The 14,815-nt window shown below is 47.7% G+C and overlaps 4 protein-coding genes across 4 annotated transcripts; 1 reads left to right on the forward strand and 3 right to left on the reverse strand.

The window, feature by feature from the left end:
• Positions 1-4,581: 4,581 nt before the first annotated feature.
• Positions 4,582-7,632, reverse strand: PHALS_11132 (the record flags this gene model as incomplete). The annotated part of the gene is made up of 1 exon (XM_024726674.1): positions 4,582-7,632. One exon carries the CDS (start codon positions 7,630-7,632, stop codon positions 4,582-4,584), a length of 3,051 nt encoding a protein of 1,016 aa, XP_024577328.1.
• Positions 7,633-8,282: 650 nt separating this feature from the next.
• On the reverse strand, positions 8,283-10,514 carry PHALS_11133 (threonine-trna ligase; the record flags this gene model as incomplete). Its single annotated transcript, XM_024726675.1, has 1 exon — positions 8,283-10,514. One exon carries the CDS (start codon positions 10,512-10,514, stop codon positions 8,283-8,285), a length of 2,232 nt encoding a protein of 743 aa, XP_024577329.1.
• Positions 10,515-10,668: 154 nt separating this feature from the next.
• Positions 10,669-11,145, forward strand: PHALS_11134 (uncharacterized protein; the record flags this gene model as incomplete). Its single annotated transcript, XM_024726676.1, has 3 exons — positions 10,669-10,877; positions 10,942-10,993; positions 11,053-11,145. 3 exons carry the CDS (start codon positions 10,669-10,671, stop codon positions 11,143-11,145), a joined length of 354 nt encoding a protein of 117 aa, XP_024577330.1.
• Positions 11,146-11,781: 636 nt separating this feature from the next.
• On the reverse strand, positions 11,782-14,321 carry PHALS_11135 (Putative myrosinase precursor; the record flags this gene model as incomplete). The annotated part of the gene is made up of 6 exons (XM_024726677.1): positions 11,782-11,831; positions 11,896-12,230; positions 12,294-13,649; positions 13,703-13,782; positions 13,852-13,875; positions 13,947-14,321. The coding sequence occupies 6 exons, from the start codon at positions 14,319-14,321 to the stop codon at positions 11,782-11,784; spliced, it is 2,220 nt and encodes a 739-aa protein (XP_024577331.1).
• Between the last annotated feature and the right edge of the window lie 494 nt (positions 14,322-14,815).

Consider the following 14,815-nt stretch of genomic DNA (forward strand, 5'->3'; position numbering starts at 1 on the left):
GCTACGCAGAAATGGCCCGGCCATTATCCAATCTCCTTAAAAAGGATGCAGATTGGTGTTGGAACACCGAACATCATGAGGCTTTTGACGGGGTCAAAGATAGCCTCCTGCATGCACTAATACTGGCACTGCCAGACCCTGATCATCATCGTCTGTGACACTTCGGACTTTGCCGTCGGCTGTGCGCTGCTGCAAGCAGACGCCGAGGGGCGAGATCGGGTGATAGCGCTTGAATCTCGCCAGACTAAAGCTGCAGAGAGGAACTACCCAGTCCACGACAAGGAATTACCTGGATGAATTATACACTTGTCAAGTTCAGGGTGCTCCTGCTTGACTCAATGCCATTTGTGATCTACACAGAGCATGCGTCATTACGCACTATGGCACAGTCGCGTCACCTTTGCAGAAGATGGCCAGGTGCCTCTCATTCTTTGCATAATATAACTTTGAGGTAAAGTATAAGCCAGAAAAGCAGAATCCTTTGGCTGATGCGTTGTCACGCAGACAAATTTATGAGCCTGCTCATGTCACGATGGTTACGTCGTCTGTGACGGAATTGATCCGCGCTGTATACGCGGGTGACAGTATGTGCGTAGCGCTGCTACAGGCTCTCAGGAGCAAGGAGTTTGGAAGCTTGAACAAGAAATTGTCGGCGCGTTTGCGCGCACGGTTACACCGATATTCGTTGAATATCGGGTTGCTGTATTATAGCACCGATTCAGCGGATACGCCACAAATTGTGTTTTTCACGATCAGAATTTGACATACCTTATCCTCTATGATGCCCAAGAAACATCACTCAACGATCATCTTGGTCGTGAGAGGACCTACAGCTCGGTAAGTTGCCACTATTGGTAGTCCAAGCTGTATAAATTGACGAGCACATATGTGCACACATGTGAGACGTGTCAAAGGGTGAAGTTCACTCCGAATGCGGCGGCACCACTGGCTAGTTCACCAGTACCCTCCGGGTGTTGGCAGTCCATGAGTATGGATTTTGTGTTTGGCCTGCCGAAGGACTCGGCGGGCAACACGGGTGTGGTGGTCTTTGTGGACCGTTCGAGCAAGATGGTTCATCTTGCGGCAGTACCGGACACCATCGACGGTGTAGGTACAGCGACGCTGTTTGTCGATTGTGTCTTTCGACAGCATGAATTCCCGGAGTCAGTTGACTCTGATAGAGACCAGCGCTTTACTGGTAAGTATTGGTCTACAAACTTCAGGGTGCTGGGCACCAGGATGACTACGTCAACAGCGGGCCGTCCGCAGATTGATGGTCAGACTGAGCGCGTGAATCGCGTCGTTGAAAACGTTCTTCGCAGCGTCTGCGCTGAGACGCCGAAGCGCTGGTGCGCTATGTTATCACTCGTAGAGTTTGCTTTGAACAATGCAGTGCATTCGTCTACCGGCTACACGCCGTTCTGCGTGAACGGTCTTGTTAATCCTCGCGTCCCGCTGACGTCGCCATCTTATGGCTCAGGGCTTGGTGGGGGAGGGGTAGCCGAACGGCTAGCTGATGTCAGCCTCCTCATTGTCCAAAAATAAGCCGATGACCAGACCTAGTGTCCTACGACACGTTCGCGATGCGGTGGCTGAAACCCTGACATGCAAAAAGAATATGCTGATAGAAGAAATCTGGAAAACGTTGAGGTCAGAGACGTGGTTTTATCAAAGGCTTAAAAATTCCTGCACATGCAGATTCTGCTGTCTTTAAGACAAAGCTCCACCCATGGTATATTATACCTTTAAAGGTCGTGGCCAAGCGAGGCCTAGCGTATACACTGATCCTTCCTAGAAGGATGCGCACACAACCGGTGTTTTATGTGGACTTGCTTAAACCATACCGGTATCCGGCGCATGTGAATGTGGAAGCGTTGGTGCCTCGGCGATGTACAAAGGCGCTCGACAACCTAGGAGCTGAACCAGCAGCTAGTTCTTAGCGTAAGGTGCAACAATTTCCGTTTCCAACGGCGCAAGGAGCTCCAACATCGCCAGAAGTGACAAATTCGACTGCTCGACGGCTAGGAGCCGCTCCGACAGAGCGCAATAATCCTTAACGTGATGCAGTCGGTGCACAAAGTGCACCAGGCTCTCAAGGTCTTCCACACAGCGGCAGGCGACCTCAGCAAGATGCACGGCAGAGTGCCGATGACGACGGACCTTGTCCTCCAACTTTCGAAGTGCATCGCGAGTCACCGGACAGCAATCGACCAAGTCATCATCGCCCGCCACCAACTAATCTCAATGGCATCCACTACCACGTCGAACGCCTTGCGGGTCGATCTCGCCGACAGGTTCTAACCCAATATCTTGTGTAGTGGCGGGGAAACTCAAACTCCAAGAACTCGTGGGAGTTTGAGGTGCCACTTCGACAAGACTGCCCAGACGTCGCAGACGCCTATGATCAGAAGGGTCATGACGCGTCGATTCGTCGCGCGCCCCGGCCCCGCGCTTCTCGGCAGTAGCCAGAGAAGCCTGAGGGCCATGAGCTAAGCTCAAGCTTTGGCCCTGAGCCGCTGTGGTCGTAGACACACCCGTCTGAGAAACCACAGAGCTCGTGGGAGCGTGGTGGATTGTTTCATATGTCGCAGGGCGACAATACGCATGAAATCGGCGTTGCCCCTTAAATTTGGCAAACTTAAATCTAAGATGGCGCTCTACGCGCACGTTCACTTCTCATGTGGTTTCGCTGTAAGAAAGACAGCGAGGAAAGGTTCAATTGCCGCTGCACTCATCGCTCAGAGAGCTTATCATCATCTGCAGCGGATTCGCCAGGGGCGATCACCACAGGAATAGTCCGGGTACAGAAGCGCCTCCTTTTTGAGCTCGAAGGCGAGCTCGGTACCAATTCATTGGGATTTCTTGTGGTACCAAGAAGCGAGCTCGGAGATCTTTTCGCTGATCAAGCTCAGCTGGTGTAGAGGCCGGGGGTCCGACTACGTAGACGCTTACAATCGAGTGATCGCGTGTTTCACTTCAGTAGAGGGGATCCGCCGAGCAGAAGCCGTACTCCACACGAGGGTCTTGAATCAAACGAGGATACGAGCGCCGGAGAGTCGCCCTGTGGGCAGCCTCGAATTGCTGCTCCTGTGCCTCGTCCAGGCGATTGGTAACAATACCACTTTCTCTCGGAAGTCGAGAGATCGGGGAACGGACACGGTGTCCGCAAGGTTCGAGCTGGGCCTCATCCTTCTAGCCTTCCCATGCTGAAAACTGAGTATCCGATTCGTAGTCGACTTCCTTTAAATCCTCGAAAAGAAAAATCGTCGCCCGGGGTGGACGCGGTGTGTGGCGCTCGGTTGCCGAGGGCTTGAGAAGTGCTTCCCGCGAAGCCGCGGGCGTGCTGTCCAGAGATGAACCCCGTGCAGAAGAAGAAGGGCTTTGCCCGCGGGTGCCCTCGGAACCGGCCAGGCTGGGTGCTATGCGTGTCATAGACACAGGGCTCAATGAGCAGAGAATGTGGTCCTAGGGACGTAACGGTGTCTCAGACACGCGAGCCTCGTACGAGGCGACAGTGAAATGGAATTGTGGGTATTTACAATTTAAATGGGGAAGAGAGTGACGGGGTTACACGTACCTTTGTATGAGAGTGTGGATTACACGAGCTGGTGCGATCACGCAATGATGTAGCTAAACCGTAACAAGAAGCTACTACGTGGAAGGATTGCCAGTAGTTATGCATATTAAATAGGTTTTACTATATTAATTAGGTATTACTGTATTGACTAGAAAACCAAAAAAAATCAGAAATTGACGGGTCTGCCGCAACTAAAACAATTAGATACATTTTCAATTTGAACGGAAGAGTCTTTTTACGTTGGTTAAGGTTTTCAATACTCTTTGAGGCCTCGCACTGGTTTTTGTAAAGAACGTAAGGTCGGTGACCTTAGCTTAGCTTCCTCTAAGCAAAGAGCTATGGCAGCTCCGCTGCACTCCTGCTCCGCACGGTGGGTCTGTCACACAGTACGCTGCCTTTGCAGTACTATTACATCGTGACAAGAATAATCCAGATTTTTATCGTAAAAACCGATCCTTCCACTCGTGACTTACAGTCGCCCTTCCACTATGCCGGCTCTGGCACAGGACCTACATGTCTCTTCTCTTGGCGACCAAGGGTGAGACCTCGATTAACAGTCTCTGCTCAAGGTACATTTTGGGCAATCCGGTGTCCTTGACGGAAGATATCGTAGCTTCATCCTCACGCCGAAGAGCGCCGGTTTCCTGGTAGTGGTGAGTTGATGACCGCTGACTCCCCACCAGCTCTAGTAGTGTCTTCATTACGGACGATTAGCTCAGCTCATCCTCCACAACATATACCACTTCGGTGGTTTCACAGTCTATTTCGTATACATCCGTAAGGAATCCATTTCAAGAGCTTCTTCTAGATGTGAGGATGGGGGGCTTAGATCCCCTTGAACTACTTTTGCCACTTTTGCGCGTGGTCTAACACACGAGATTATATAATGTATACATCTTAAGTGAATGAGACTATTTTAAACTACATGTATATCGATTTGAATAACAATTAATGAAAGAGACAGGTTTACGTATAACATGCACGTCGCTCGCATTTCCTACCACTCACTCCACCTCGAACAATCCTTCAACCTCAAGTTCACGAATGCGTGAAAGATTACTTTCAAGAATATCTCGGTCCTTGTGCGTGAGCATAATGCTACCAGGTGTCGTAAACATATCAACTGTCTGGCGCATATTGTCCCCCGGTGAAACAAAAATTTCCTTCTTTAGAAAAGCAGGCATCTTTTCGATTTCCGAAATGCCAGGCGTGCTCTTCAATACGCCTGTTTTGTACGACACAAGCATCGCCTCGCAGCCATAAGCAAGCAATTTTCGAGGCCGGTCACATAGCTTGGCAAAAGCCTCAGCAACCAAAATACTGTCGATAGTTGCTGTCACTTGATTGTAGCCCACGCAAATATTAGCAATAGGTACCCAAGCACCTTCACCACCGTGACAGCGCGAACCAACTTCAATGAGTACCGGCGACCCACGACAAAACTTCACTTCTCCATGCGCGGGTCCATTGCGAATACCCAAAGCGTCCAAAACTTGAAATTGATAGTCAATGATTTCGTTAACGATCCCCTCTGCTGGCACCAAGGATAGTCCAAAATACACAAATGCGGCATCATTCACGCGACGTTTGTCATACTTCCAGATGGCAGTGACTTTGTGCTCCCCGTCGCGGCTTACAGTATCGACTACATACTCGTCGCCCTCCAGATATTCCTGAAGCAAGACGGCCTCATTCTCAATTCCGAGACCGTTTATCTTGCCGAGAATGCCATCAAACGTGCGTCTTGCTTCCTCCATAGATAGACAAAGAATAACGTCCTCTGTGCCCGCGCTTTCCAAGGGTTTGAGCACCACCTCGAAGGGTTCCGGCTTGAGATCTTGTGTGATAAACTTCTCAGCCTCATCCCAGGTCGTAGCCTTCACTTGCTTTGCTGCACGCAAACCAGCCGATCGGAGAACTTCGCCCATTAGGTATTTGTCGCGTCTTGCGTTCGCGTGCTTCATGACATTTCCTTGTAGTCCTAGTGCGTCTATAAGAGCATCTGAAAGCTTTACACCGAGTTCTGCACCGGCAAAAACTGCGCGAATTGCAGAACTAACCCCTAATTTTATTTTCGGCTTCTTGTCTGCAACCTTTTCTGCGGCTTTGCGAATCGCACTCACAGTCTCTTCAAGATTCCCATCAAACGCAACAGTCGCTGCAAACTCCAGCATTAGACCCTCTGGCACTAGACTTGCCACGCTCTCGATGTTCTCAAGGTGGTCACTATACACGCAAATGCAGTCATAGCCTCGAATCATCAGCTCGTGTGCCAGCACAGCACCAGTCGAGAATGGGTCGACCACCACAACTATACCGCTTGCGTTTTTCGCTTCTATATCAGCTTCATCTTGTGGTTCAAGCGCATACATTCCCTTGTGTTCAAGCTCACGAATGCGAGCATAATCACGATTTAGCTGTTCTTCGTTTTCATTGACCATAATTACACTACCAGGAGTCGAAAACATGTCGATTGTCGGCTTGAGTTCATCTCCCACGTGCGTAAACCACATTGTTGAGACTGTGGACGATAAAGTTTCAAGCTCTTCTTTACCAGGGTAGCTTGCAAGCTTGCCAGCTTCATACGACACCAACATAGCCTCACAACCGTGAGACCTGAGCTCCGTTGGACGCTCTGGCAGACGCTCAAACGCTTCACCGTCTAAATACGAATCCAATGCCGCATCGACGTGATTGTAGCCAAGACAAGGCATCACAATTGGCAGGTAGGAGCCAGAGCCACCATGGCACCGTGCACCGATTTCTACAAGACACGGCTCGCCTCTGACGACTTTCACTTCAGCGTGCGCCGGACCATGCACAATTTCTAGCGCCTCCACTACCTTTATTACATATTCAGCCACTTTGGCCAGCACTGAACCATCTGGAGCTGCACGCAGCAAAACACCATAGTAAACGAACGGCGCACCATTCACCGCACGCTTGTCATACTCCCACACAGCCACAACTTTTGTCACACCGTTACGACTGACTGTATCCACAACGTATTCTGTACCGTCCAAATATTCCTGCACTAACGTGGCGTGATTTTCGAGCCCGAGACCATTAATTTTCCCCTGGATATTACCGAAAGCCGTTCGTACTTCGTCTATCGAGTGACATAGCGCAACATCATCACTCCCAGCACTTTCCACAGGCTTAACAATCACCTTAAAATCTTCTCCCTTCAGCATGGGTAAAAGTTCATTCTGAACAAAGTTCTCGACTTGCGACCACTTGGTGGCTTGAACCTGAGCCACAGCACGAACACCCGCACTACGCACCTTTTCACCCATGAAATATTTATTACGGCGGGCAATCGATCCGTTCGTGCCATTTGTAGTGAGCTTGAAGTGCTCCGAAAGCTTATCAGCCAACAATACGCCAGTCTCTGCACCAGCAAAGATACCAATAATATCAACATTCTTGACACAACGTAGTGCAGCTACTGTATCCTGTAGAGCTTTAGTCTCATCCTGACGCTCAACAATTCCATCGTGGTATATGATTGCAAGAAATTTAGATGCCATGTCTTTGGGTCCATGAGCAATACGCTCTTGTGTCACCTCGAGAGTGTCCGAATAGACGCAGATACAAAGATAACCGCGTTCCAAAACTTTCTCCGCCATAGTCATGCCTGTTGAGTATGGATCTACAATCACAATAGCTTCTTGACGTTCCTTATCACTCTCGGCGATCCGAAACAAATTGCGTTCAGCACATGCACTCACGCGCCGCTCGCGAGCATTAAAAAAGCGTCGGTGCATCACATCGGATACCGTTAATAGTTGCTTTTCCGAACGTAGACGAGGATCAAACGTAGCAGCGCGCTGTAGCGGGCGAAACTCTGATGTGGCTCCAAGACCGAGCATCACACGCTCCGCACGAGCCTCCGCATTTGCGCGGAGATGCACTCGCTCGTCAAATGTAATGGAGCGTTGACCAGCAGATAGAACACGAAAGGATGGCTGCTTTTGCGTTGATGATTTTTCTTCGGTCTTAACTGGTGCTGGTGGAGCCTGTGCCTCAGTTTGTTTGGCAGCAGCGTTACCCATTCTTAGAATCAATATAAGTGAGTCGTCGGCAGCGGATTTCCTAGTGGTTGGACATATTCTCCTATTGTAGAATAGTATTATTAATTAATAATAGCACATGGTCTCCCATGCAACGTGCCCATTGGTCACTAGACAAAGTAGCAGCTGCGAAAACCGTTCATTACGAACATGTGCGTGCACTAAATTGATGGAGGCGAAACGACATTGTGTCTATGATGTTGATATGGCAGATAATCGAAAGAGGATTGTCAGCTACGATATTACAACGTAGGAAAAATATGATTTTTCGAGTATGAATTTTTCGCATTTGAGAGAAAGACTAATAAATCTTTGGAGTTTCTTTTACATCCAAAAAAAATCTTAATAAACACGCTCTTATCATCCAGATTTTCTTTTAGCTTGTTACTCATGTAGTTATTAGGGCAGAGGATGTAGCACCAAATGCCACGGGCAATTCCACACGTAGCAAGACGAATATTGGCGCTCAAATTCAATAGGGACAATGAATGTATCAATAACTCAGCACAATTGTGTTAAAATGTACGTCATTCTGTAGAATGGCAAGACATCTCACCCACCAGCTAAAACCACGTAAATGGTTTTGGGTAAAACAACTCCTCACGCCTATCTCTCAACCCGCAAAACACTATTTACTCATCGGCTGCTTTGGAAACCTCTAGCTCTTTAAACATGGCAATAGCCTCCTCCAGAGTCTTAGTACCCCTCACCATGTTGTCGCGAGTTCGGATGTTAACAGAGCGTGTATCTTTTTCTTGCGCACCAACAACTAAAATGAAATTGTAGTGAGCCATCTGGCCTTCGCGAATCTTCTTATTCAGTGTTTTACCCGAGTCATCAATTTCCACGTCAAAGCCAGCACGGAACAGCGCATCCTTAACCTCATACCCGTAATCTACGAATGAAGCGCCTACCGTGACAATAAGTATCTGGCGCGGCGATAACCAAAACGGAAACTTGCCAGCGTAATGCTCAACCAAAACAGCGACAAATCGTTCTAGTGATCCGTAAATAGCACGATGAATAATTACCGGGCGCTTGAAGTTCTCAGCATCGTCCGTGCGGTACTTGAGGTTGAAACGAATTGGTAGCTGGAAATCAAGCTGCACAGTGGCGCATTGGTGCTGACGCTTTAATGCGTCCGTGATCATAATATCAATCTTTGGGCCGTAAAAAGCTCCATCGCCTGGGTTCACAACCCACTTGCCAGCGCCAACAAATTCGTCGAGGGCTTCGGCTAGCTGCTTTTCAGCCCGCTCCCATTGCTCCAGCTCGCCCATAGCTTTCTCAGGTCGGGTGGACAACTCCAGACAAAAGTGGATACCAAAGACATCATATACATACTTCATAAACGTCAAAAAATCGAGCACCTCTTTTTTAATCTGGTCATCGCGGCAGAAAATATGGGCATCATCTTGCTGAAAGCGACGCACACGCGTGAGTCCGGTTAAAGCACCACTAAGCTCGTTTCGGTGCAGCACGCCACAGTCTGCGAGACGGATGGGTAACTCACGATACGAACGCTGACGAAAGTCAAACATGAGTGATGCAGCCGGGCAATTCATGGGTTTGAGAGCGTACTCTTGGCCCTCAACGTCAAACACAAACATATTTTCTTTGTAATGCTGAGCATGACCCGAAATATTCCACAGTTCCATGTTGTAGATATTAGGTGTGATAATTTCTGTATATCCACGTGCTCGGTACTGCTCTCGAATAAATTTAAGCAGCTTAAAGTAGATAGCGGAGCCGTGTGGTAGCCAAAAGCCGCTACCAGGGCTGAGCGAGTGGAAAAAAAAGAGCTCTTCACTCACACCAAGACGGCGGTGGTCACGCTTAGCAGCTTCAGCCTGAAAATGCTTCCACTCTTTCATTTGGTTCTTGTCCGGGAATGAAATGCCGTAAACACGTTGCAAAGCATCATTAGTAGTTTTTCCAAGCCAGTGGGAGCTTGAAGTACGCGTGACAGCCAGCGCTTTGATTTTGCCAGTATGAGGTACGTGTGGACCACGACACAAATCAATGAGCGGACCGCAGCGATAGGCTGTGGTTTTTCCACCGTCCGGTATCTTGGTCGAAATGATTTGCGTCTTAAAGACATTATCCGCAAACATTTCAAGCGCCTCCTCTTTGGTCAAAACTATACGTTCGAATTTTTGTTTGTCCTTCACAACCTTGAGACAAGCTTTCTCAATGACACTCAAGTCGCTCTCCGGCACCGTCTCCGTACCCATATACGAGTCATAATAAAACCCTCCCTCAACAGGAGGACCGATAGTCAAATGTGCACCCTTCAATGTCTCAAGACTTTCACCCAATATATGGGCACTTGAGTGCCAAAAGACCATGCGGCCTTCCGCGTCGTCAAATTTAAGCAACTCTAGTCTGCAATCCCCAATAAGTGGACGAAATACATCCCATAGTTCGCTTAAGTCAGCTACAGCACCGCAGCAAGCGTCACTAGTTTTATCACTAGCTTCATTGCCATCCACATCAGCAGCAGTGACGCTGAAAGGGTCCTCGGGCTTACCACGGTAGGTGACGCGTGCCACAACAACCTGGTCGGCCAGACCTTGCGAGATTCCAAGTGCCACGTCCAAGGGTGTTGTTTTCCAGGCTATTCCTTCCTTTACGGCACCATCAGGAAGAGTGATTTTGATAGGTGTTTGCTTGGCAGCTAGCGCCTCCTGCTGTTTCTTCTGCTCTGCCATGATGCGATCGTACACGGCAACGCGAGCCGCTACAAAGGGCGGGTTTGGCGTTAGCGTGAAGGGTCCGCCAATCTTTGCCTCACTGGCAGCACCAGTAACCTTAGGGCCGCTCTCCTTCGTCAAGCGGGTCTGCACACGCGCTGGCTCATTCATGATGATCTTGCTGATGAAATTTATCAATTAAATGCCACGCAGCCACACTCAGTGATTATGAAACGATAAGCTTAGATTTACTTAAATTTTCAGGTATATGACTCATTTCATTAAGACAAATTCTGAAAGGTACAACTCAAGATTGCAACTCGCAATGAAAGTGCAACTTAGCCTGCAATTGGTGACGCTTTACCTTCGTCAGAAGAATTTTAGTTACGCATATCCGCCAGCTATAAATGACAGCATGGCGTATATCTCAGCTCTTTTTGAAACTGAACGCCGTAAACATATTTTTCAAGCACTTTTAAGTGACCACGAAATCAATTTCAATACAGCTGAAGAGCACGTTCTTCAATTTGTGGAGTGCCAAATTGCTCAGCACGCTGGCTTGAATGCGCGATAATCGTCAGACAGCTCCTTTCAGCAGGACTGGTGCAATTTTAACGCCGTCTACCGTCCCATGGAGCAGTCTAGGCAATGTATGTGAATTGACAGTAGGACCAGAAAATATGTAGAGCCTGTTGGTGCTCAGCAGTAGACCACTGCACCGTTGACTGCTAAAGAAACCGCGCTGATTGCGGCATTAAAATCATGCCAAAAGCCAGCAGATGCTGTCACGTTTTCACCATGAGATGGGTGATAAACAGACGCACAGCTACACATTCGATCGTAAATCACTTTCAGGCTGCAAGCACTTTATCTGGTATTCTTGTCTTTCACTACCTTGTAAACAGAAGTAGTTATAACTGCAGATTTCTTGGCAAATCGGAATGCGGTCTTGCAGTCGGCGATCCATTGGTACGTCAATAAAGGACAAGTGATGATGAAGTCAACACCTTCTTGCTTGGCCGTCAAAAACCGCTAAAATTTCATGATGCGCATCTCTTCAGACGGCTGGCGGTCTGCAAAATTTAGTATGCACCTCCATGTTACGATGCAAAAACGTGCTCTTTTCGAATTATCTTGACATGATCGCCTGCATTACTCAGTCCTTTCGTTATGTGGTCCAGAATGAGCGCATACCAGCAGCGCGCGTTTTATAAGATGCACTTAAGTCTCTCTGAGAGTAAGTGGTACGTCAAATGTAGCAACACGTCAATCTGAACTTGCTCCAGCTCTGAGCACAGATAAATAGCCACAGCGCCTCGTCCTGAGCGTCACGTAATGAAATCCATGGCAATTTACTGATGCGTGGTGGATCGACTTGACGAACTTTCATGCGTGTCACAGAACCACACTTCTAGGCGTTATACTATACCAGCCACGTTCAGAAAAATACGTTTCCGAATTGGTCGTGCAATAGCATCTGAAGTGAATCTGAAAATCGTGACAATCAATTAAGCTACTTGGTCAAATCGTGAATTGCAAGTTGCTCGCTTACCTGAAAGGTTGGAAACAGAGGAAATTTTGTTGTCAAAGAAGACATAAAGTTCACGATGCGATGTCTCTGATTTCTTAGCAAGTACCCAGCCAGCGTGCCGTGTACGTACGCAGATCTCGCGATTACCAGCGCTTGAAGAATTGTGAAGCTCCGCATGAAACTCATTAAGTAATGCTAACGTCGACGCAGGAAAGTAATGAGCCAGTAACTTCACAGGTATTGGAAACAAGTCATCTTTCGCTCTTTTTAATATGCGTGGTATGCCTCGCATCCGAAACGCAAGATTAACTCGATTAATGTACAGAAATGGAGGAAGGGGAGAACGGTTCGGCAAGCTACAGTTCAGCACAACTTGTGTCAGTGCATTTGTGAATTTATACGCATGCTCTATCACTTACTTCTTTTCAGGAGTATATGTGGCATTGAAGCGCGTTAAGATGAGCTGAGCCAGATTCAAAAATCTCTCTTGGTGTTCGAAATAGTCGTTTAGACGCTTGAAAGTGGTGGCCAAAGCACTTATTGATTCATCGGATGATTCCTTACGCATTTTATCAAAGGACAACAATATCATTATTGTGAGATCTTCTTCATGCCACAGCACTACTCGATGTCTAGGCATCGTTCCTTTCGTTGCAGACGACACAGATGCATCGCTTAGAGGAAAAATGTGTGGGCTCCACACCGCTTTGGCGTCATCGAAAGCTCTTTGGCTTGATATCTCTTCGTTTGCACTTGAAATTTTGAAAAATTGTCCGTCCCTGCGCAACAAGCCACCATTCTGATAGGATGTAGGTCGAGCTCGAGCCTTCATTGCATTTACTAAAGCTTTGGAAGTGGCCTTATTGCTCCAGGATTCGCCATATGGCTTGAACGAAGAAGAAGAATGCGATAGTGAAGCAATTGGCGATGATATGGAAGCAAGACCAGTACTTGAAGATGATTGCATCTCCGACAAAAACGTTGTCAGTGAGACAGGGTGCTGCTTGTGCAACGAACGAGCAGCCCTACGCTGATACGGAGTATTCTTTGCTGTTAAAGTAACGACATCGCATTCTGCATAGGACAGCTTGCTTGACCAAATCGGACGAAACGTATCTTCGTATGCATTAGCCATCCACAACTCGGAGTCAAATGGCTTCTTCAAATTTTGGTTTACATTAACTTGATCAACTTCGTTATTATCACGACTTCGTATCAAAGTCATTCCACGTTCTTCTCGAAGCCGCAGAAAGTTGTATAAGAGCTTCATCGTAGCCGTGTCTATGGAAGTCCATAAAAGATTACCTTTAAAAAATAATGCTGAGCTTTCAACTTGAAATTCTCCCGCACTACTGAACTCCTTTTGAAAGCCATTAACAAATAGCTGCACTGATAGGAACGTATTTTGATCCATTGGAAAGTACCCAAGGCCTTGCAGCTCATGAAGACCAGAACATCCACTAGTGTCGAGAGCCTGAAGCAATGTCGGAAAGAAAATGTTACATTTTTGTTGTAGTATTGATGCCGGTGACAGTGCCTGCAGAGCTTTAAGTTCAGCTTCTGTTTTGTATATTTCGTTCTGCACTTCGGACGCAGCGTTACTACAATTTATATCTTCAGCGGCGTCGTCACTCTCCGTACGGTTTTTAATATCCAGTCGAAGCTTTCGCAGCCGCTTTTGTTGCAAGCCAATTTCTTTCAAGAGGTCCATCCCGTCTGTAAAATTTACGTCAATCCTCTCGCCTTTGTCAGTACACGGCAACATGCGTAAATTACTGCAAGAAAGTTAGTCATCCATACTCTAGAACACTTTATACAGTCAACCCACCTGCCAAAGCTTCCGTAAAATAGTCGAAACATGTCATACAGTTCTTGAACTAAAGCTTTATAACCAGATTTGTTATCTTTCTACCTTGACGATATCAACAAACGGATAATTAACTCGCAATAAATGTCGAAACTTAATCAAAGTCGTACAATCTCCACTGTTGGATACACACCCTGCAACAACAAAGAGTAATCAGCTTACCAATACTTAAACATCATAGGCAACTTCTCAGCTTGTCACACACCAGTGCCATGAAAATCTGCGGCTCTACTTCTTGAATAAAAAACTTTCTTTTAGAGAGCGTCACACTTGCCCAGTCGGGTGTCCACCCAGTCTTCATTCCGTCCCTGCCTTTGCATCGCAGCATCCGTACAAACATAAGGAGACCCTGGATGAAATGCAGACTTTGCAAGAGATCCGCACTATCACCGCGATCTTTTTGAAAATATAAAACTCGAGCGCAGAGCTCGTTCTCCTCTGCTTGTTCATCGTCTGACCCCAGCGCCTCGTGCCATAGCAGAAGCATTTTTCCTTTTCGATAAAAATGAGTACCTAACTGTAGTGAAATTACTAATGTATTCAAATTCGAATTCATAGCTTCGTTTAAGTTCTTGGTCATTATAGCAATTCCTCATGGGAATCAGACGTAAAAGATTCAAACCAGCATGTCTTGCTTATGATTATTGTGTCAAAGACCTTGGGCGCTACGCGCACGTCTCCTGGTGTAGCTTTGGCGAGTCATGAATCCACCTCTGTTAGGAGACAAAAGCGCTATTGGCGAGAGCAGTGGACCGAGACGGTCAACGTGCTGGACATTGGAATGTCCGAGTAGGTAGACACCAACGGTGTATCGGAAAGGAGTCCCGAGCGTGGCTCACGGGCTGATCGTGGAATGGCACGTAACCCACTGAGCGTTGCCCAAGTTTCGGAGCAGTCGCTGTATGTCATGCGTGACATCCGTGACATGGTCGACCAAGGGCAGAGGCATCGAGGGCGAGGCCCCCGTGATGCACGTGAAGTGGCACGTAAACTACTGAGCGCTGCTCGAGTAAAAAAGCAGTCGCTGCATGTCATGCGTGACATGGTCGGCCAAGGGCTGAGGCATCGAGGGCG

The sequence above is a fragment of the Plasmopara halstedii genome (genome assembly GCF_900000015.1).
Source record: "Plasmopara halstedii genome assembly, contig: Scaffold_526, whole genome shotgun sequence".
NCBI classification, from domain to species: Eukaryota; Oomycota; class Peronosporomycetes; order Peronosporales; family Peronosporaceae; genus Plasmopara; species Plasmopara halstedii.